This window comes from Pelobates fuscus, chromosome 12 (genome assembly GCF_036172605.1).
Source record: "Pelobates fuscus isolate aPelFus1 chromosome 12, aPelFus1.pri, whole genome shotgun sequence".
Taxonomy (NCBI): Eukaryota; Metazoa; Chordata; class Amphibia; order Anura; family Pelobatidae; genus Pelobates; species Pelobates fuscus.
In genome coordinates, this window is record NC_086328.1 from 133,030,324 (window position 1) to 133,055,189 (window position 24,866).

General features: G+C 38.4%; 1 protein-coding gene across 1 annotated transcript in view; it reads left to right on the forward strand.

Moving 5' to 3' along the window:
• The first annotated feature begins 280 nt into the window (after positions 1–280).
• Positions 281–24,866, forward strand: part of LGR4 (leucine rich repeat containing G protein-coupled receptor 4) — an 81,771-nt gene continuing 57,185 nt past the window's right edge. The window contains exon 1 of the mRNA XM_063438567.1: positions 281–891. Coding sequence (XP_063294637.1) covers positions 707–891 — 185 coding nt within the window. The 5' untranslated portion in view covers positions 281–706. The remainder of the gene's footprint in view (positions 892–24,866) is intronic.

The window sequence follows — 24,866 nt, forward strand, 5'->3', positions numbered from 1 at the left end:
TTGTGTCACTGTGAGAGAATAAAGACTCAGGAATACCCAGCAATAAAGTAAAATGTCATTTTCAGAGCCAACTGCGGCCACGCCTCTATTGCGTGCCAGCCAATCACAGGACGCCATTGGGTCTGTGTTGGAATTTGCATATTAAAACCTCGGTGTGTTGGCCAGCCAATCAGCGCGCGCCCTCATTAACATGCACCTAGGCTGATTAGGTGGGGGGGAGTTACATTGTATCAGCAGAGCTGGAGCTAGAAGGAAGGAGGGGGAGAGAGAAGGAGGGAAAGAGACTCACAAGGAAAGAGAAGGAGGGAAAGATCCTTCCTCCTGTTTGTTTTAGGGATCACTAGCTGGAAGAAAGGAGAGGAGGGCATTGAGCGCACAGAGCTGGATCCAGGGGCAGCAGGCAGAGCACAGAGCTGGATCCAGGGGCAGCAGTGAGAGCACAGAGCTGGATCTAGGGGCAGCAGGCAGAGCACAGAGCTGGATCCAGGGGCAGCAGTGAGAGCACAGAGCTGGATCTAGGGGCAGCAGTGAGAGCACAGAGCTGGATCTAGGGGCAGCAGGCAGAACACAGAGCTGGATCCAGGGGCAGCAGTGAGAGCACAGAGCTGGATCCAGGGGCAGCAGGCAGAGCACAGAGCTGGATCTAGGGGCCACACACTGCATGGACTGACCCCCCGTCTCCCATCACCCACCAGCCCTGCTCAGGATGCCCTGTCCTGTGTGGCTAATACTAGCCCTGCTGCTCGCCCCTGGCTCAGGTAGGCCCAGTAGGGCTTCCTCTCCGGCCCCCTGCCCGGTGCCCTGCCGCTGTGACTGGGAAGGAGGGGTGGATTGCTCGGGGAGAGGACTGATCGCAGTGCCGGAGGGAGTCAGCGCCTTCACCCATTCCCTGTAAGTAATGCAGCAAAGGTGGGACAATGGCTCCATTCTGGGGCAAAGTTCGGAAAGTGGAGCAGTAACCATGGAAACTGGCAGAACTTTGCCCAGAATTAGTCTGGGATCCACAAACCCCCAGTCAGTGTGCTGTCCTGTGATAGAACAAACACCAGCACTTGGTAACCTTTTAGGAGAGACATTAACAATGTAACAATAAATCAGATATTTATTTATAGTGTGTGTGTATAATCTCCCAGCTCACTTGTGGTTAGATCACCTGGCTATAAGAAGTTTTGCTGGTTTGACATTGTATAGAAAGCACACTCCTATTGCAGTATGTTTACATTGCTGACATTACTGTGTGATAACCACACACTGCTGCAGTGCCTTGTTTACATGTATGTATCATTTGAGATAACCACACTCCTTCAGTGCCTTGTTTACATGTATGTATCATTTGAGATAACCACACTCCTTCAGTGCCTTGTTTACATGTATGTATCATTTGAGGTAACCACACTCCTGCAGTGCCTTGTTTACATGTATGTATCATTTGAGGTAACCACACTCCTGCAGTGCCTTGTTTACATGTATGTATCCTTTGAGGTAACCACACTCCTGCAGTGCCTTGTTTACATGTATGTATCCTTTGAGGTAACCACACTCCTGCAGTGCCTTGTTTACATGTATGTATCCTTTGAGGTAACCACACTCCTGCAGTGCCTTGTTTACATGTATGCATCCTTTGAGGTAACCACACTCCTGCAGTGCCTTGTTTACATGTATGCATCCTTTGAGGTAACCACACTCCTGCAGTGCCTTGTTTACATGTATGCATCCTTTGAGGTAACCACACTCCTGCAGTGCCTTGTTTACATGTATGCATCCTTTGAGGTAACCACACTCCTGCAGTGCCTTGTTTACATGTATGCATCCTTTGAGGTAACCACACTCCTGCAGTGCCTTGTTTACATGTATGCATCCTTTGAGGTAACCACACTCCTGCAGTGCCTTGTTTACATGTATGCATCCTTTTGAGGTAACCACACTCCTGCAGTGCCTTGTTTACATGTATGCATCCTTTTGAGGTAACCACACTCCTGCAGTGCCTTGTTTACATGTATGCATCCTTTGAGGCAACCACACTCCTGCAGTGCCTTGTTTACATGTATGCATCCTTTGAGGCAACCACACTCCTGCAGTGCCTTGTTTACATGTATGCATCCTTTGAGGCAACCACACTCCTGCAGTGCCTTGTTTACATGTATGTATAATTTATTATTAGTATTGTCATTTATATAGCGCCATCAGATACCATAGCGCTTTACAATTCTATTAGAGGGGGGATTTGAAGTAACCACTCTCCTGTTGTGCTTCATGTGTGTGTATATCTTCTGTCTGTATACTGAATAGTTACCACACTCCCCATGTGCATACTGCTTACATTTTTTTACATATCTCTGCTGTAACCACACTTCGGTAGTGCAATCATTGTTTACTTTTCTCCTGTGTTACTATATAACTATAGCCAGACTCCTGCAATTTAATAATTCAGGCCTCGATAAAAGTTTTGACATATAGGCGTGTGTGTGTGTGTGTGTGTGTGTGTGTATATATATCGCTATCTACTTGGTAGCTCAATATTGTTTTAATAAACCATTAGTTTGTCTGTAAATATTTATGCTCCTTGTGTTTTACAATAACAAAGTAATAAGTCAAATGGTGATAGTTGCAGAGGTTGTGTTATTTTGGGGGTTTCTTTTGCCGATTTAGAAAACTCTTTTTATTTTTGTGGGTTTTTAAGTTCTTGTGTTTCGAAGCTGATTTGTGATCTTTCACCCGATCGTTGTTTTTTTTTTTAGGTTTTAATGCATAGTAGATGAATGCACCCTTTGAATGGGCAGATTTTTTTTAAAAACATTTTTTTGTATCTTCTTCAGACTTGCTCAGCAAGTCTCTCTGTGTGTGCTATCTAATCTTTTTGCTGTGGTAGATATGGTGTTTAGACTGTACCCTTGAGGTACTTGACCATTTCGTGGGTAACTTATTTATAAAATATTTTACCCGCTAGGATACATTGAGATTTCTCTCTTGTTTTCAAGTATGTCCTGAGTGATGGATATGTTAGATGTTTGTCAGTTATTAAGGTATTCTATTTAATATACAATAGTAATGTGTACCCCATCAGTGCCAGAGGTTGAACAAGGCACTATTCAGTACAATCAATGTATGTTAATATTGTTTACATTATTCTTTTATGACACATTGACTACAATATATATATATTTCATTTTATAAGTATATATGTTGACTTTGTGTGCTCCATTCTATCTCTGTGACCATAAGCATTTCATCCTGGATAAAACTGGAGTGGTGCCCTCTTTAAAATCCCTGAGAAATTGTCATTTTTGGGGGGGAATATGTGGCACTGAATGGGTAACCGAGAGTTTGAGCGTTCACTTCTGCAATGTTGCAGCCATTGCGTCGATGTCTGAAGTGAGAACTGTCTCCATTTACTCATGTAGAATATTTCCTTGTGTTTTTTGTGAACCACTTATTTTAACCATTTATGCACTAGTTCCTTCTGGCATATCTTGAGTTACCAAGAAAATGAGCAATGTATTTGTCTAACACTCAAGTGTTTAGATGGTTAATGCTTGATACATTGGGGTGTTTAGTGATCTACATGCCTTTTCCTGGTGTGTGTAATTTCATTGTACAGAATGGAAAAGTATGTTGGTAATATTATACGTTGGCGATGAATAATTTAATAATGGAATAATTTATGTACCACTAAGTCTGAATTACTCATCATTCCTGACATGCAGAGATGGTGTGTGTTGTAATGTTCCGTCTTTTTTGGCGATAGTTACTGTATATAAATCTCTTACGAGTATATTTACTAAACTGGGAACTGCAGGGAATTCCAAACTTAAGGCACAATTAGGTGATCTGGAAACATTCTCAGACTCTGTTGTTCCAGCTCAACTAATTTTCTTGAAACTTGCTATTCCCTTTGTTCTGAACAATTCCAGGTCTAGTGAATGGATATGTAGCATTTTTCAATTAAATATATTGCTGATAATAAAACCAATTTGACAGATTAGATACATTTTTAGCATCATACGTTACTTATCAGGGCTTTAAGAATGTCTGTTCGTGTCTGTAAAGTTGCATTGTCTTTGTGAATCGGAACTGTACAGTGGAAAATAAATTACGTTTGTGCATTCTCAAACCGTCTCCAAACTCACTTTATTTTTTTTATAAAAGTATGTGTATATGTATATATATAATTATAATCTCTAGTTAAAAAGAAAAAAAAAAACTACTTAAATAAAAAATAGCTTATTGACTCTCCTCTGTTTATTTACTTTTTCTGGGCATTCTCAGCCAACCTGCACCTTTCACTTTCAGGGCACATCTGCTATTTAGGACACCCCACTCACCTCCATCCCCTCATCTTGCATCAGTATCAGTTCTTTTAAGTGTTAAACTCTATCAGATTGATCCGTATTGCTTCAGACTTGAGGAAGAGCGGAAAACTCTTTAAAGCTTATCTTTGAAATATTATGTTAGTCCAATAATAAAGGTATCATAGCATAATGCAATACTCTGGTATTTTGGTATCTTGTCTACTGAACTAATATGGCTAATCCAATCTACACGAGATATATGTATGTTTTTGTGTGTGTGTGTGTGTGTGTGTGTGTGTGTATATATATCCTTATTACACAGTGCGTTATTGCATATGCTGAACTATTTTTTTTTTTTGTTTTTCTGTTGGCTGCTTTGGTTTAAGTAATTTAAACGGGTCCTGGGTACTTGCCAAAGAGTTTATATTGAACCGTTGGAATCAATGCAAATGTATGTACTCTGTATTCCCCTTGTCTCACAATCTACTGAATTCTGGAAAGCAGTTTTTGAGCACTGATGTTAATTTTACTACATGTAGCCTGCGAGAGTATCTGCTTAGCTTGGCTCCCTTTTAAAATGTCTTTGGGTATATTCATGAGGTCATTTCAGATTTCCAGTCGCTGTCCCGGTGGAGTCCACTATGTCGAATTGCTTTTCTTTAGAATTTTGTGAGTTGCAGTTTATCAGAAGCTGTAAATGTGTTTTTCACTTGGTAAAGGGGAACCTGTACCCCATGAGATCGGAGAGCAGATAAATTGGTACACAACATTTTCTTTTTCTCTATTACAATAAGCAATAGGAGCTGGACAAACCAAATTCTAGGTTCAGACACATCATTTAAATTTTTTTTTAATGTTTAGTTAGATTTCATTTGTTTATTCTAGTGACCTTAGACATATCCCCTTTTATAAACGTGGATGGAAAACGTTGGATTGCAAATTCCTTGGAGCACAGTGGTGAATAAGATAGTGACATTAATCTAGAAAGTTATCTATTTTTTTTCTTTTTCTTTTATAAACCTTTTATTTTACATGTAGTTACATAGCTGAAAAAAGACATGCGTCGATCGAGTTCAGCCTTTCCCACATTTGTTTTTGCAGTTGATCTAAAATAAGGCAAAGAAAACCAAACAAACAACTGTTTGAAGCACTTCCAATTTTGCATCAAACTAGGAAACAATTTCTTCTTGACCCCAGAATGGCAGTCTGATATCTCCTTTACAATTTTAGCAGCAGGACAACAGAAAAAGTGTTTTCAATGCCAGGCAGTGGAGAGATAGATGGATTTACTTTTAGCCGTCTTAGAATGAGAGATGAGCCCCACTTTACAAGTGATAGGCTGCATGACTCCTTCCCAAAGTTTATTGTAATCTCGTCTGTGCTCCAGTTGTTGAGATCTGGAATCTCCTTCATATTAAATGAGCAAAGTGTGTCCGGCCTCTGTCAGTGTGTGGTCTATGCTTGAGGTTTCCTACTTGGAGATCTCTATGGTTTGTTTTCTCTGCGTAGTATTGCTTATTATTCTCTTACACCCTAATACGCCATGTTTGTACTTCCAAGGGTGCTGGTTAGTTCGCCCGGTATTTAGGGCATGATCCACCCTGTTGTCACCAAGACGTGTTTTTGGCCTATGTGAAAAACATCCGCTGCAATAGAAATAGACCTGGTGTAATGATAAATGTGTTGTTTTTAACCTTGTATATTTTGGAGATTGTACTGACACGGTTGATCAGAATTGTGATGGAGGAATTTAAAAGTAAACAAACAAGCAGAAACAAGTCAGGCTATTTAGAATGTTGCATATTACTTCTTACAGCGTATTCAAACATCACGGAGCCAGAAAACCTCATCTTGTGTTTGTAGTACTTTGAAATGTATATATTTTAGATTTTGTAGATAATTGTTCTCAGTCATGTTTTATGTTTCTCTTTTCTTTTTTTGTAGTTTGTTTTTCTTATTTAAACCCCTCCCCATGACTTTATAGCATAAACGGTAAATACAGTAAATATTACCGTAGGACTGGAAAATAAAGTATAAAATTATTGGCAATCCAACCCTGTCTTCAATCCAAATGAATCCAACAGGGCGACCACATGGTCACAATAGGTGTCCTAGTCTCTGCCTGCAGGGGGACTGTCTGTGCTGACAGGCAGTCTCCCTGCAACTGTAAAATCAGAAATAAATTTAAAGTGAAAGTTAATAAAAAAAAAATATTATTATATATGTGTATATATATGATATATAGACATATATTATACCTATATAATATATGTCTATATATCATATATATAATGTCATGCTAAGTGTATTTTTATATTAATATGTACATATATTAATATAAAAATACACTTATAATTAATTTACACACGTGTATATATATAATATATATAATAACTATATATATTGTGTATATATATATTATTATAAAATACGAATAATAAATAATTTAAATTAAATTAAAAAAATTAAAAATAATAATAAAAATAAAAAAAATTATATATCTATACGAAATTTTATTCTAACTGTATTTTGATATTAATATATATATATTTATATCAAAATACACTTAGAATGAAATTGTATATATATCTATGTATATATAAATAAATAAAAAGAATGCGAACTATTCATATGTCCATATACAAAATTACATAAATAATTATATAAATATACACGTAGACTTCAAATATATAAATATGCATATATATTTAAATTCTACGTGCGTATTTATGTAATATTTTTACATAATTAAGTTATTTTATTGATTGCAATTTAAGGGACCTGCCTGCCAACCCAGGCCGAAAGTACAGAGAATTTAATTTGCTATCACTGTATTTTACCCTGTAACGTTCTACGACACCCTAAAACCTGTACATGGGGGGTACTGTTTTACTCGGGAGACTTCGCTGAACACAAATATTAGTGATTCAAAACAGTAAAACATATCACAGCGATGATATTGTCAGTGAAAGTGACTTTTTTTGCATTTTTCACACACAAACAGCACTTTTACTGATGATATAATTGTTGTGATACATTTTCCAGTTTTGAAACACTAATATTTGTGTTCAGCAAAGTCTCCTGAGTAGAACAGGACCCCCCATGTACAGGTTTTATAGCGTTTTTGAAAGTTACAGGGTCAAATATATGGGTCAAATATTTTTACATTGAAAATGGCCAGGTTGGTTACGTTGCCTTTGAGAGCGTATGGTAGCCCAGGAATGAGAATTACCCCCATGATGGCATACCATTTGCAAAAGAAGACACCCCATTTGCAATACCTTGGGTTATGTCCAGTCTTTTTTAGTAACCACTTAGTCACAAACACTGTCCAAAATTAGCGTTCAATTTAGTTTTTTACTTTTTTCACACACAAACAAATATGAACGCTAACTTTGGCCAGTGTTTGCGACTAAGTGGCTACTAAAAAAGTCTGGACATACCCCATATTGAATACCCTGGGTTGTCTACTTTTAAAAAAATATGTACATGTGGGGTGTTATTCAGCGATTTATGACAGATAATAGTGTTACAATGTCACTATTGATACATTTTAAAAATGTATGTTTTGAAACCGCAATATCCTACTTGTACTTATAGCCCTATAACATGCAAAAAAATAGAAAAAAGCATGTAAACACTGGGTATTTTTGAACTCAGGACAACATTTTGAATCTATTTAGCAGTTTTTTTCATTCGCTTTTGTAGATGAGTAAAAGATTTTTCACATAAAATTCAAAAAACTTGTATTTTTTTCAATTTTTCATCATATTTTTTCATTTTTTTTAAATTAAATTACATGAGATTATATAAATAATGGTATGTAAAGAAAGCCCCTTTTGTCCTGAAAAAAACAATATATAATTTGTATGGGAACAGTAAATGAGAGAGCGGAAAATTACAGCTAAACACAAACACCACAAAAGTGTCAAAAAGATGCCTGGTCGCAAATGTACAACATCGCAAAAAAAGTCCGGTCCTTAAGGGGTTAATCATACACAGGAGGCTTCTGCAAGGTCTAGCAAGCTACTAACCGTGCAGGAGATACACAATTCTAAATTGACTGTGCAATAAAAGAAGTTAACATTAGATTTTACTTTACAAGAAGTGAGTGTTTAGGAAGGCTGTGCACGTTACATGCAGGGAGGTATGACTTAAGCTGCACATTTATTCAGCAGATAAAATTGCCACGTTTACGTGTGTGTGTTTTTATTTTTTTTTGTCTGTTTAAAATATATATATTTTTTTGTAATGCTTCCATTGAAATTTTTTTGTTTTTTGGGGAGTGGGTATTGGTAAAGCCACAAAGCAGATTTCAGTTTTCAGATCTGTGTTTTTTTTTTTTCTCCCCTCTGTGAGAAATGTTTTTTATGTGAACAGGTTGATTTTTATTGTTGGTTTTACAGGGGCCTTTTCAGATTGATAACTTTATGTTGACCAAGTAGTTAATATTTCACAGAATAATGATGTGTCAGGGGTAGGACAACTTTAATTCCCAAGAAACGGTGGAGTTTACTTGTATAGTAACAGGTAAATAGTTGGGCTTTTATATTTAGTCTAAAGCAGAGTGTGTGTGTTTATAAAAAAAAAAGTTTCTAGAAAATAAACAAAAATCATTGCTCTTAGTTTCATTGCTTCGGACTCTTTAAAAGAGGGTGTTCCTCACTGCAATATATTCATTATAACACTAGTTTTGGGATTCCTAATAAAGACAAACAAGAAACTAATTGACGGTGAAGGCTTAATTTACTAAATAAACCATAAAGTGAAGCCCATGAGTTAAAATAGTCCAACAATGCGAACCCTCAACAATAACATGGTCTAATATTACATTTTGTTTTTATTTATTTTTTATGAGAAACTACAAACCCACTTTTTTTATTTTAGTGGTCTCCACCCAGCAGACCCTTCAGTTACACTATTCACCTTCCTGCCTACCCACACAGCCATCTCTCATAGATGGCTTAGCGAGAGATTTCCTTAGAATAATTAACTTCTCTGCCCTTTGGCCCTTGTCACATTTAGTTTGTTTGGAGAAACATTGTTGCTCAGTTAGCATTTCCAAACAAGGCATCGCCTGAAGCTGTCCTAGTGCGTGATTTACATTTTTGACAAAGTACGCTGGGCCTCACTGCTTCACATATACCTTCCAAATCTTCCTGTAAAGTCCCTTTGTGAAGAAAATACAACAAACAAATCAATTCTGGTAAAATATCTACCAGGAACAAACATTGGGAAAAGCAGCGCAATCCGTTCCAATCTGATTCATTTATTTACACCCAGTCAGAGATCTTTGGGTTTCATTCACTAAACGCCAAATTATTGTGAATTGAACGCTAAATTGTAAAATTTAGGTTAAAATATCCAAGCTATGGCTATAGTCCAACTGGAGAATGTCTCCAAATCCGCTACTTTAGCCTCCATTTTGGAAATTCTGTTTTCAGCTTGTGTTAATTGCTGAGGTATTTTCACACTGTTCGAGTCCCTATCAATATGCTTAATGACAGTTTACTGATGTTCTGCATCGGTACACAAAATAAAAACCACGAATGGAACCATCTGTGTAGAATAACCGAATATCTCAAATCCCGTAAACCTCTGCATGTTGTGCGGTAATGTTCAGATATGAGGAATGCAGAAATGGATTTCATTTTCAATGTTTGCACATATTTTTTATGCGTTTTAAAGCGGTAGGTTTTTCTACTTTTTCTTACATACATTTGTTTTCTTTTCTCTTTTTTTCTTGTTCCTTTTATATATTGAAGAAAAACAAATTCACCTGAAGCCTTGTCACTGTTAAAAAAAAAAAAAAAAAAAAAAAAAAAGTATGCCAATATATTGGATCATAAAAAAAATAAAAATCACATGTGACTTCATTTTTTAGCAATTTGCTTATCACCCCATGCCCTACTCTGTCTTTTTGCAGCCTCTTGATGAGCTCTGAGCGAGTAGCTTAGCATTCCCCAGAGTGTCTCCTTAAAGTAAATGTTACAGGTTTGCAAAACTATAAAGGTGTATAAAATAAAACTGCTACCAAAAAGAGATTTTTTTTTTTTGGTCTATCTACACTATTGCCAAATGTGTTGACGCTGTACAAAAATTAACATGCGAACTGTATTTCTTGATACAGGAATAAATTTGTGCTGCCAAAGTATGAGGCAATCAGTTTTGGGTACAGGCAGGCTAGAATTTGTCTTGGACAAAAAGTTGTTGGTAGAAATGGGATGAATGCATCTTGGTATTACTTTAAAATTAAGATAAAAGGTAGTATGCATTTCTGGACTATGGAGCTTATTCGGACAATATTACAAAGCTCACAGAGTTAGCTCGTTATATTACATGGTCGTGTACACAGGTGTGTTTTGTCTGTGTGTTCAGGCACAATGTTTTAGGGTGTGTTTTCGTTGAAGCATTTCTGGCATGTGTCTTTGTTGGTTATTGATGAAGGTTTGCTTATCGAAGGGCAGATCTCTTAACAAAAGGGGACTTTGAGGATAACAAATGAATCAATGTCCTTACATTCTTACTGAGCTGAAACCAATTCCTTAATGTATTATGTCACTTATTGTAGTACAATTAGAGATGTATTTTCTTGGTTCTTTTTGACTGATTTATGACGTGTAGATTGCAGTCTGGTAAATGTAATACTGCGTGTTCTTGTATTTAAGTAAATGTTTTATTTATTAAGGAATCTCCCTATTAGTTTTATATATTTCATAATTGTGCTGTTCCGCATGTATATGATAAGTTCACATAACATTTCTATGCAGGGGCAATGTTTTCATGCTCGTACATATTATTAATTTTATTTTAGGGTTTTATTCAGGATTTGGATGTAAAACCCAGTTTTGGAGTTTCTTAGAATGATCTTTTTCACAACTATAGCCGTAATAATAAAAAAATAAATATATAAACCATTATTTTTTTTTTTTTTTGTATTATTATTTTTTTTTTTTTAAAAAACCCTGTTATTAGATGGTAAACTCTGTGGAACAGTTTCAAGCTATAATTTTAAAAAAAAAAAGCAAGGTGGCACTTTTAGTATTTTCTGTGAATATATGAGTCTCTTCTTTGTTTTTGTTTTTTTTTTTGTTTAATTTTTTTTTTCTCCTTCGTCTATCAAACAGCACATACTTGCACATACTTGCATTCCTGCAATGATTACTTATTGAGCTCATTAGCTGTTGGTGTTAATCACTTTCCATCCCTGTTGTTCTCACATCAGGCAGGTGAAGAAGAGGTGAAAAAAAACAAACAAATATATACAGGTTTCTTTTTTCATTTACCCCCCTCCTTTTAGGAAGGGCCATAAAATGTACTATGGCACTTCCTTGATTTATATCTTGGCATTCAGCTCCTCTTCGCAGCCTCATATCTGTCACTCATCCTGTAAATTAACACTCTCGCATCGTAGTGTCCCTGCAGCTGTTCATGTACAGCAACTCGGATTGCCCCCTAGCCATCCACCAGTGTTTGTGGGGGGTTTGTATTGAAAGCTATCCCATCAAAAAAGAAAAATGTTGTATAAATAATTTACAACATGATTTAATTTTTGAAGCCAATATATTTTCATACTGTCATTGGTCCAAAAGTAGATGGACATCAGCTTTGCATAATGTGCCATAGGCAATGCTGCTGTTGCTACTTTGTAAGGTGTGTGTGTGTGTGGGGAGGGGGGTTGGGACTGTAGATCTTAAGATGCTTTGCAGACTTACAACCAGCAAAGAACCATGGGATTTGTAATTTGCAACAACTGGGAATCTACCCTTTGTTCTCGGTAATCGGTCAGTAGACTATCTGACCACTAAGTAACTGTATACACTTTGTCAGTCTATGGATCTGTTGTTGAAATGCAACTCCCATGATGCAGTGCTTGCCTGAATAACTGCAAAATTATACTTTGCGTAGCGTGCGTCTGTTTCAGAGAAGAGAGTCTGCCTGATGTGACCCAAATATAAAACATTTTCTTTTCTTTAACTGATTGCATTATGTAGTGGTCCCTTTTGTCTTTTCCTCTTTCTTTCTGTATTATATTACTTCTGCTTCCCTCAGATGTGTATGTGGGGTGGGGCGATACTGGGTTACCTGTACTTAAAGGGACACTATAGGCACCCAGACCAATTCAGCGCATTGAAGTGGTCTGAGTGCAATGTCCCAGTCCCCCTTAGTCCTGCAATGTAAATCTAGAGGACTAAGACTGCCTCTAGCGTCTATCAATGAGACCATGATGCTTTGCATGTTTTTAGAATGCCTTCAGAATGACAAAGCATCATGCAAGCTGTAGTTTTAAAACATCTGACCTACTTTTTGGGAACCACTGCCTCCCCCCCAAGACTGTTTGAGTAGGGGGCCCTCATCTACCTATTGTTCCTGTGTCACTGTGTAATTGTCTCATTTATTGTAAATATACCCCTTTTGTAATATATTGTAAAGCACTGCGGAATTAGCTGGATAAATACCAATAATAACTTTGTATTCCTTACACTATAGAATCCCTTTAACCAGTTGGTGTCTAAACCCCCTTCCTCTAGTCCCATTGTTTTACATTCACATGCATTACTTTATCTGCCTGATCATCTTACCTTCTTGCATCTCTGATAACGATTCCTCTGTGGATCCAAGTGTACTAGTTTGCTATGCTGGTGTAATATTTTATGTGTCAGAATATTGTAAAATTTATGATGCTCAGATTAGGGTTGGAATAGTAATAACGAACGGCAATCTTCTAATGCAGCTAATAATATACATTTCTTTAACAATTCAATTTCTCAATACCTGTTCACATTACTGGATGAGCACCTCCTATATTCATATATTGCAACATATGGTAATGTCTCTGCAATAGAACTGGGAGATTTAGGTTTTAATCTGTCAGACCACCAAACTAGTAATTGTCCCTTGGCAGGACACTGAACGATCTAGATAAATACCCCAATTCTATAATTGTACAGTTTCGCAGAATGTCGGTGCTCTATAAATGATAATATAATATGTGGCTGCAGTAAATATTAGGGATTTAGAGGGCTCCGATATGACTGCCTCAGCATATGGTTCTCTTCTGACTTGAATTCCCATTCAGGGTTATTTATGATCAAGCACTCTGTTTTTAAAGTAGACTGTGTTTTCACGTAAAGTGGCCTATCGCAGGTCAAAGTTGGTATTCTGTCCTGCGATGTGGTTTTTATTATTCATTAGAACCATTTCATAAATAATTGGACACTAGTGGCTTCAGGACTTTTAACCAGACCTCCTGAGTGTATAACAGAGTTCCACAGCAATAATGCTTCCAGTAATGTGTCTGAGCGTATAACAGAGCTCTACAGCAATAATACTCCCAGTAATGTATCTTTACACTACAAAAAATGTGTTTAGAAACTAGTCTTTGTCAATCAAATAGTGTTCTTTTCCTAAACTACGTTTTAGTTGTTTGTATAAATTATTTTAGTCGCCTAAAATTTCTCAGAACAGTCCACCTTTGCCCTAACCCATAGGAACACCTTTAAAATGAAATGAGTCCCTCTGTCCATTTGAAATGTTGGTAGGTATGCCTTTAACTGAGTCAATAAAGCCTACAAAGTCTCTTGGCTGAATGGGACTAAGGAAACATGGTCCTCTTCAAAACCAGTTTTTTCCATTACATAAATTCTCAAGTAAAACAAAGCTTCTTACCTCTTCAGAACTATTTACATACTGCAGGTACAAAGTCAGGACATTCCACATGGTACATGAGGCATGCCGCGCATTATCGAGACGTGAGATCGTTTTGGATTTCAGAAAACCCACTCTTTGTCTTAATGGCTGTCTCTCAACCTCTGCTTCTGTGTACAGCTCTGTAACGTCTATATCTCTTGAGATTTGTGTCTGTCAATCATCTTGGCTTCTGTGAAAGAGCAAACCGTGGGATAGGATCCTTACGGGGGTTGGGGGGGAAAACACAAAACTGTCCCTTAGCATTTCAGTGAACCAATAAGATGCCCCAAGGGATGAGGAGGAGTAAGGTATTTGCTCCTTGAGTCCTGTATTCGTCTTTTACCTGTGATGGACAGTAAAAGGGATTCATTAGCGCAACCATGTGGCACATAAACAAAGCGCCTTATCTGATCTTCTTACGGTGTTATTAAGAATATGGCAACATTATATGTTTTAGCTAATGGGTACTTCAATCACCTAAGAAGCTAGAATGCATTAGATAAAACCTTATGCAAAAATGTGCAGGATTTTAGAAGATTCCTATGGGAAAGCATTGGATTGGCTGAGACCATCAATTCTGATGATGTCCGTCAAGGAGGTGGATCGGGGGCAGTGCCAGCAGAGGCAGACCTGCGCGGTGCTCCAAAGAATGAAAGTTTATGTTGTTCTTGTTTGTTTGTTTTTCATTACCTTTTAAGGGCAAGCAACATAAATGGTGTTTTAACACTATATAGGGTCAGGAATGCATGTTTGTGTTGCTAACCTTATTGTGTTAGTTTAATGCAAGCTCTCTTCTCCATTGACTAAAATCATGAATGAGGTACAAAATCTGGATGGTGCACCCACAAAGCATCCAAAGCATCACCGGTGACACCCATAATGGGTCAGTCTGCCTAAGAAGGGAGCATGCCCAACCACTGAATGGGTGTGTCAACCTTACATCCTGCTTGCCATGCGGACAGACTGCCTCCTGGGTGGCCCCCAATATACTGGACCATGCAGAGAATGCTGCTGAATCGTTTTCTGTATGGTCTAGTGTCCGCTGTGCATTGCGAGCATGTCTAATAAGGCGCTTGCGCTGTGCTGCCAATCCAATCTCTCATTGGGAGGCTATTGCGCATGTGCTGCAAAACTCTGTTCCATGCCAATCCGCATATCCTCATAGAGATGCATTGAATCAATGCATCTCTGTGTGGAACATTCAGTGTCCCCATGCAGTGTAGTGGTTCTGGTGACTATAGGCACCCAGTTCGTCTTATTGAATGACGCTGGACTTCCTCACGCTGTGCAATGCTTTCACGTGGAGAAGGCCTAATGCGCTTGCTACAGGTGCTCATTAGGTTCCCTCCATCGGCTGAAGACGGCTAAGCCCAAATCCGTGCCAAGGGACATCGGCGTTGCAATCAGGTAAGTGTTTAAAGGGATTTTAACCTTTTACATGGCCGAGGGAGGATGCACTATAGTGCATGTAAAACTGCATTGCTAACACGATGGTGTTCCTTTAAACAACCACACAAACTAGTCTACACCGTGATAAACACACACTCTATAGTAACACGTTGTCGATGGAATCAGTTAATCTTTTCATTTATTTTTTCGATACAGATGACCAGTAATATCTATAGGAGTTTTTGTTTTGTTTTTGCTAAAATGTAGTAAGAAATTAAACCAAACAAAAACGCAAAAACATCCATTTAAAATAAAGTGCAACACACATTACACAGTGAACATAAGCTCTTGATTAATTTACTTTCTTGGATGATATTTAACCCGTGAGCCAGCCTAAAATTGTGTGTGTGGTGTGTGTGTGTCCCTCTCTTTCTTCGAGAGTGGATTAAACTGTGTTCTTGCTCCTCGAAAACAAAGTTTTAAACCTCTTTTATCGTTTGGTTTGGATTTTGGCTTCTCTAACTATTTTACAGCCCGAGGGCTCTGCCTTTCCTGAAATATAAACAGGGTTTGCAGAAGCTTCAGGCATTGTATGGCCCACATTGAACTATTAGTCTGTAAAAACAATCCTTGTGCCAAAAGCTAGCATCTTTATTTTCATAGCACAGAATAAATATCAGTCTGCTACTAGGTTGCATCATAGACTTTGGCATCAGGGATGGGCAGCTGGGGGAGAGTTACACCAGGGTAATTGTAGGTTAATGGAACTAGGAGAAGTTCTTGATTATAGTTTACAAGCGAGGGAGTGTTTTCTCCTTTTTCTTTTAAATGTATATATTCTATTACGAGGTTACAGATTTATTGGTAATACATGTTGATTAAAAGTTTTGATTGTTTTTTGTGTAGTTGTAAGAGGTTTTTTTTAACATATAAGAAATATTTTAAGAGAGCCATTGGCTTAGCATCTCTGAAACTCTCCCGTAAAGCCATGTAAAATATGCAAAAAGGCACAGAATTCACCTTTCACTTTTATTTAATTTTATTTCAAGCTCACATTTCTGAAATGTCTCTGCATTAACCTCCCGTTGTAATGCTTTTTTTCTTTTTTTAATGCCAATACACCAGCCAAATTAAGTGAGCATTGCCTGCTCTGTTCCTCGTCACACGTCACTTAAAGGAACACTACAAATACCATAACCACTACAGTGTGCTTTAATGGTTAAGGTTCCTGTAGTACCTGGACATCCCCTCTCCCCCATTGTAAGAAGTCCTATTGTTTTAGTAAAGTTTGACTCTTTACCTTGGGTCCGCTGGCTTCCCATCTTTCAGACTGATGCAGTGGAAGTGGGGAGCGGCCAGGCAGACACCTGGTAATTATTCAATCTGATGACTTGTATTGGGCGATGGGGAGTGCGCTATGGCCCTCTCAGAGTAATAAACACACAGCTAAATTGTTATGTTTAGAAACTGAATAATGTAACCATAATGTTTGTGGGTGATTATTCCACACTGACAGCTATCTGATACTTAAGTCAGTCAAACTGATACTTTCACATTCCAAGAGTGCCTGTAATGCACTGACTATCACCTTGTCTACTTTGATAAATGTGCATTCACTTTTGAGCAGTCCTCAAGGTCTTTAATTACCTTTTTTTTTTTTTTTTTTTTTTTTTTTTGGTTATCTATAGAATTCAGACTTTTCTTGTATCTTGTTTCAGTTAGTTTAATTTGTTTTGTCACAATAACGTGTGTGCATTTTCTGCATGACAATCGTCCTAATCCACCAGTCCAATCCACTGTCTATGAGGGCGCACAAATAGTCTTTCATCAGCGAGGCATACAATAGATTCCGTAGGTGTATTGTATTCGGAAGCTCTTAGTGGCTATCCAAATGGCAACCACTAGTAGGACATGGGCATTCTAAAACTGTATGACTACTTATAAAGGGGTGAAGAGGGGATGCCAGGGTAACCACTATGGCTACTGTGCTTGGAGTGCTGCATTAATAAGAACTAAATGTGTTTTATTTTGTGCATAGGTTGCTCGTTCAACATCTCAAATATATATATGTCAATTCATTTGCAAAATAAAACTTCACCTATTACATGATTTGATGTTTATTTATTTATTATTTATCAAATATTTTACCAGGAAAGATACATTGATATTTCTCTCGTTTTCAAGTATGTCCTGGGTCCACAAATCATTGCATTGTTACAGTTAGTGTACAATAAAATACAAAAACAATATTAATATACAATATATACAAAATTTAACATAGAACAGGTAGGAAATATATAATCAGCCATGACAGGTGCATTCTGTTTTGAGGTATGTAGAGAGGGATCTCTTAAAGGACTTTAAGCTTAGGGAAGATTATGCAGTATCTATTGTGTTGCAGTATTTTGTACCGCTACAGCAAGCATGTGAAACGCAAAGTCTAGCACAGCCAAATAAACCAGGTTTAAGTTTGTGGGCCAAAAAAAATAAATAAAATTTTCATAGAAACGTAGGGTTGTTTTGAAAAGTACAGTATAAAAAAAAAAACAAAAAAAAAAAAACAGCTCTCCTAAATCTAAATCTCAGCCCTCCACTTCCCTCCCCCCCCACATTTAATCCCAGCACCCTCCTCTAGGAAACAAGCAGACTCCACTCAAATTGCCGCTGCCAGTATGCAACTGCGGAGTCCGGCCTCTGGTATACCCTAAATGGCGCCGTCCGCACCCTGTACCAAAGCGGATCCTCCAGCTACTTTTTGAAGCCCTGTGAAGGTGGAGCACGTAGACGTCACGTCGGAATGGGACGTGGCATTGCCTGCCTCCGTGCACTTCAAGGTACTCCACTGTCCATCGCAATACAGACCGACACACATTTACACATTTTGCACACACTCACACAATTCCCTGGAGTCCAGTGGGGATCTTATATCTGGAGATCTCCTTCTTGCTCCCTCGCGCGCAGTTTAATGATGCCTGGTGCCGGAATATTACATCATATTCCGGCACCACTACAGACTGTGTGCGCAAGGGAGTAGTGAGGAGCAGGAAGTCTGAGCTCCCTCGCTGCCGCCAGCGTCCTGCTTCCTCCCTTGCCAGGTACATTTTAGCAGAGTAGGCACCTGTAATGTGGAGAAAGAAGGTGCCTACTCTGCTTTAACACCAAGCATGTACTCAGGGCTCGTCGGGCCGCTAGTTTGACATGCTTGCGCTACAGTACCACCAGAACATTAGGATAAATATCAGATTTACATACTGTGACTTGGTATGATGATTTTTTTTTTTTGTGTGTGTGTGTTCAGGCTTCATGTTCAGGTTTCATGTGAAATATGTTCAGGAAGTCAGATTCCCAAGATACCTGCATAATGTGTAAAGTGTGTCTAAGCAGCAATCATTCCACAAATGGACAACTCTGGGGGGGAAATGAATGCGCAGGCTTCTATGCTGGCTTATAGTGAAAATTTGACTTCCTCTCTGTTCCTTTTCCCTGAAGCTGGTACAGTCTGGTTTTGTTTAGGCTAACTGGGGGGTGATGATGGACAGAGCTGCCATCAGAAATCGTGTGTGTCCCCAAAATACCAGAGTATTGCAGTATGCTATGATACCTTTTTTTTTGGACTAACATAATATTTCAAAGACCAGCTTTTGAGAGTTTTTCCTCTATTCCTCAGGTCTGAAGAAATACTGATCAATCTGATAGAGTTTAACACTTAAAACGAATGTTAGGGGAGGGGGTGGGTACGTGAGGTGTCATAAATAGCAGAAGATGTGTCATATGGGCCCCTTACATGTGTACGATCAATAATCCTCTGATAATTATTCTTTATATAGCGCCATCAGATTCCGTAGCGCTGTACATGATGGGTGCAAGCAGTACTAATTATAAAGGTGGGGACTTTGTACCCTAAAACTTCCCTCAAGGCCAATGATGTTGCTTGCTGTCTTCAAAATCTGGTTGCTGAAAACCAAATGCTGGCATGGAATGTTCTGTATAGCATTTGCTACTATGGACAAATGAGCGACACATTCCATTATAATATAGGATCTTTAACCCCTTAAGGACACATGACGTGTGACACGTCATGATTCCCTTTTATTCCAGAAGTTTGGTCCTTAAGGGGTTAAAGGGTGCTTTATGATGGCGTTAATCGATCAGTGGTGTTTTTAAAGGGTTTCCCCAAACATCATGATCTCTTCAGTGATTCAAAGTGGTCATGGTGCCTAAACTGGGCTAGGGTATTCGAAATGACTACAACGGGCTGGAGTGGGCTGATGCTTGGAGTAACCATTGAGGTTGAAAAGGAAATAATTGAACGATAAACCTGTTCATCTTAAGCTATCTGTCTCTTATTTTCCCTATAAAACTAGGGAAATCTGTAATGCATCCATGACATAAAATGCTTTTATCTTAAAAAGCCCTCGGCCACCATAACTTATTATTATTATTATTATTGCCATTTATATAGCACCAACAGATTCCGTAGTGCTTTACAATATTATTAGAGGGGGGATTTAACTATAAATAGGACAATTACAAGAAAACTTACAGGAACGATAGGTTGAAGAGGACCTTGCCCAAACGAGCTTACTGTCTATAGGTGAGGTATAAAACACATTAGGACAGGAAACAGCAATCAAATAAGGTGGAGTGAAGCAGAGCTGGAGGAGAGAGTAGAGTGCTGCCCTTTAGGAGAGAGCAAGAGACAGGTATGTGAGGTAGCGGTTACTCTGGGAGGCCATAAGCTTTCCTAAAGAGATGGGTTTTAAGGCAATTCTTAAACGGTTGAAGGCTAGGGGAGAATCTGGCTATTCCATAGGAAGGGAGCCGCCCGCGAGAAGTCCTGCAAGCGTGAGTTGGCCGTATGGGTGCGAGCAGCAGACAGGAGAAGGTCACAGGCAGAGTGGAGAGACCGTGAAGGGGCATACCTGCGGATCTGTAAAGAGATATGAGGGGCTAGTATTGGTCAATGCTTTCTAGGTATGGGTAAGCATTTATTGCATTACTATAGGATACAGGAAGCCAATGTAAGGACCGACAAAGGGGTGAGGTGTGCGAGGACTGACTAGAGAGGAAATTTAGTCTGGCGGCAGCCTTCATTACAGACTGTAGCGGGGCAATATGGCTTTTGGGAAGACCAATTAGGAGAGGGTTAGCATGGACAAGCTCCTTGGTAGCATCTTGCATAAGAAAGGGGCGGATGCGGGCTATGTTTTTAAGATGGAATCTACAGGGTTTGGCAACATACTAGATGTGTGGCTCAAAGGTGTAAAATGTTACATTTTTAGCACGTCACACCAGAGCAAACTTTACGTTGTATGGTTATACCTTCCTTGACATTCTGGAACACAGAAGATGTGTAAATATTCCCCCTTTTTTTTCTCTATACTATTCTTGCTTGACTGTTAAAAATACAAATTGTAAATGTGTGTTCCCAGATTGTGGATGAATTGCTTTTTTTTTTTTTTTTTTTTTGTATATCCTGTTTCAGAAACCTTGAAGCTTCTCCTTTTTTACCCCCTTCTCTTCCCTTCTTTAAGTTTAGCAAAACAGGCGTGTAATTCGTTATTGAGCAGAGCCTGTAGGGGTGCTTTGTGCAAGTCTTAATTAAGGTCTTTGAAAAAGCTCAACAAAAGAAGGGGGGAGCAAATGCTACAGGGTTATTGGTCATCCATTGGTGCATCTTGTGCATTGTGAACATAACTGACACTTTTGTTTGTGGTTAACAGAGGTAAAAGAAGCCAATTATTTTTTTTCCTCCTCCTCCCCCCCCCCCCCCCTCTTCTTTAAAAGGGCAGCTGCTAGCAGATTAAACTAAAGGCAAATATGGCCTCCTCCTTCCCCCTCCCCCCCACTACCCCAACACAGTGTTGTGATGGCTGTTTTTGAAAAGCTTTTTTTTACCTTGCAACTGTAGCATTACTTATGAAATAAAAAAAAAGAATTGAACACTTTAAGTGTTAGAAGGTTGGCCAGCTGTGTGTACTGCTCTCTTGGCCACACAGGGTTAAGACCTGATTTTTTTCTTTTCTTCTTTTTTTTGTAGTTGTAACCCCTTTAGTACCACTCATATTTATATATGGAGAGCAGAGAGATGCGGTCATGTCCCTGCCTTGCGCATGCATGTGGGTCTGCCCTTTTACATAACAAAAACATAACAGGTAAAATCTATACATCGAATGATCATAGCTGAGAAAGTGTTGAACTTTGTTAATATTTTTAATATATTTACTGTGAAGCTTGTCCATGTTTGCTACGGCGATGTTAAGACCATTTACAAAATGTTAAGATAAAAGATGGTACTAAAAATGGGACAATTACCAAGGAAACAAGTGTAACCAGCAAGCAAACTACATTAGTTACGTTTGCTTTTAGTATATTTTTCACAACTACAATCAACGAGCAGATACAGTTACCGTTAAAAGGGGATCTGTCACTTTTTAATATTCTGTTTACTTATATCTATATTTAACACATTGGTATTTTGTGAAATCTGAAAAATTAAATTAAATACAGAATTCCACATTGATTTATTTTTACCGCTGTCTCGGCTCCCCGGCAGTTCATTATAAATGTTTTCTACAGAAATAGTTTTTATTTTCTCCTACTCATTTGCATTGTGTGCCTTGATTGTGCCTTGACTGAACTGACATACAATTAGCAAAATCTTTAATATACCTTTTAAGAGAAAATTAAAAGTTAACTCAAGTTTATAGGTGTTTGTTTTATTCAGAGGTGTAATTTCAGTAAGGATAGTCCCCCTTTAAAGCATTTTTATGTTACATCTCTTTATACATAAATATATATATATATATATTATTTTCTTCAAAGCCAACAAACTTAAGATATATCAAAGTGTTTCTTGGATACCCAAAGCTTTGAAAACCACCATGTCAAGTCACACGCTGTAAATAACCACCATTTAATAGTCTTGTTAAACATATTTTTAAGAGTTGGGTGGGCATAAACACCGTTATTTACTAAATGGCATATTTTCAATTTTTAAGACTCTATTCCTCTACTCCTTGAGGCTATTTCTGTCATTTATTTCCAACCCGTGGCAGAGCGTTATCTGACTTGGATAAACACTGTGTGTTTTTATAGGCTGTTGTTTCCAGAACCAATCCGTGTTTTGGAGAAGGACAGAAAATAGCAGTTTCTGAATTCTCACTGCAATTTACATTAATTTGTTTCATACCCCAAATCATCTTTGCAAACCGCTAAATACGCCAATAAACTTATATTGTCCTTTTATAAACCTACAATAATTTTCTCATTTTTATATACTGTGATACAAAATTACTTGCCCTCTTCTCAAGTCTCATCCCAGCCAGAGACTGACAGAATTTGGGTCATGCTGCTCCGAGGAGATTTTGCACTGATTGTAAACTCCAATTAAAAGTAATTTTTAACTGAATTAGTGACAGAACCTAGGGGGTGACTGGCCCTGAATGAGTTTGTGCCCACCACACTCAAATCTGTTGATGTGTTTTGTGCAGGTGGTTTGGCGATCTCCTTGTTTTGCCTGCCTGGTTTCTTCCCATAGCAAATATGTCAACTCATTAATGGACCCAAGGTAGGCAATTGGTGGGGCGATGAAGAAAAAAGTTAAATATAAAGTCCGCACTTCTCCAAATGGATGGCCTTAACCCCTTAAGGACACATGACATGTGACATGTCATGATTCCCTTTTATTCCAGAAGTTTGGTCCTTAAGGGGTTAAAGGGCTATGTGCAGGATTGGAGTAAAGGTATAGGAATTCATATGGCTGTTGGTTTTTTTTTGGTTTTTTTTTTATAGCTAAACAATGCTAGTCATCCCCCACTATCAAATTCTCTTAATTGGGTTTTAAGGCACGGATGAATAATATAACCTATATAATTGTTCTACAGGATTTTTAAGTGGACTTTAGCTGCGGCTTTAGTGTTGTGTTGCCGTGTAACAATGGTATTTTTTTTTTATTTTTTTTTGTGTGTGTGTGCGGCTATAGCCCTCCTCTAAGCTACATTCATTTATATTCAATGCTGTTATTCACTTAGGAATTCTGATGATAAAAATGCACCCAGTGCGTTGGCCAGTATAATAAAGGAGTCAAATCACTAAAGATCATTGTGAAACACCCCGATCTGGGGAATTGAAAAGTTTCAAACAATGGCAAGAAAATGACCTGTTTTTTTTTTAAAAAAAAACAAACAAACAAAAAAAAGACTGGGGTTAGTGTAACCTTCAACCTGTTGGGGACCTTGACTTGGATTAGGAACATGCACTTGGAAGTCAACAGGTAATCAGCATGTGCAGAATAATGCTCTTAAAAATTAAAATCTGTTCCTGATTAATTAGTAACTAGATCTGTTCATATGCAAATTCTATAATTGTATATCACTACAGAGATTTGTGGTTTATGGCCAGGGGAGGGCTGGCAGCCTTAGGCCTGGGGGGCAAAACCAGTCAAGTGGCCCATTGCGCCACCCCCCCATGTGACATCACAATGCCCCACCCATATGATCTGCCATATGAACTAACGCCAGTGCTGCACACAGTGTGTGTTTACATTAAAAAGCCTGCAGGGACCAGCTATAGACACCAGAACCACTTCATTAAGCTATAGTGTCCCTTTAATGTGAGGTAAATTATAGATTAGTGTCACTAATAATATACTAGATTGCCTACTTACAATTAGATGAGGATGATGATGGGCTGCAGTTTGGCTCCACTGGTCTGGTGTAGAACAGGACCTCTGGAGGCTGTTTGCAACTGTGGTCACAAAATTCAACGTTCTGGGAGAATTGGAAGCAGCTCCATTTTTGGGGGGCCTCTTACACAGCTCAAGGTCTGGGCTCCAGTGCCTGACGGTGAGTATGCCCATAAGGCCCACTCATAAGTCCACTTATATGTTCCACCCACCCATGAGCTCGCTCACAGGGAGTGGAGTGTGTAGGGGTTGTGTTATGTGTTATCTAATATGTGTGCTTATGGTATGTAGTCTATAGGGATACCAGTTTGTGCAGGTGATGCAGTGTGTTTGTGTGTAGTGGAAGCAGTGTGTATTTGTGTATAAGGGATGTATTATGTGTTTCTGGTTGTGTGTGAGGGATGCATTGTGTGAATCTGTGTTTGTATGCATAAGGGATGCAAGGTGTGTGTCTGTATGTGTGTGCATTGTGTTTCTGTGTGTATGTAAGAAAAACAGTGTGTGTGTTTGCATGTGTGTGTAAGGGTTTGCAGTGTATGTTTCTGTGTATGTGTGCAAATGATGCATTGTCTTTGTGTGTAAGGGTTGCATTGTGTGTGTGTGTGTAATGGATGCATTGTGTGTTTCTCTGTGTGTAAGGGAAGCATGTTCTGTTTCTGTGTATGTATAGGGATGCATTGTGTGTTTCTGTGTATGTATAGGGATGCATTGTGTGTTTCTGTGTATGTATAGGGATGCATTGTGTGTGTGTGTGTGTGTGCGCGTAGTGTTAAAGAGCTCCCTGTCTTGCCCCCTGTCCTATAGAGCTGTCC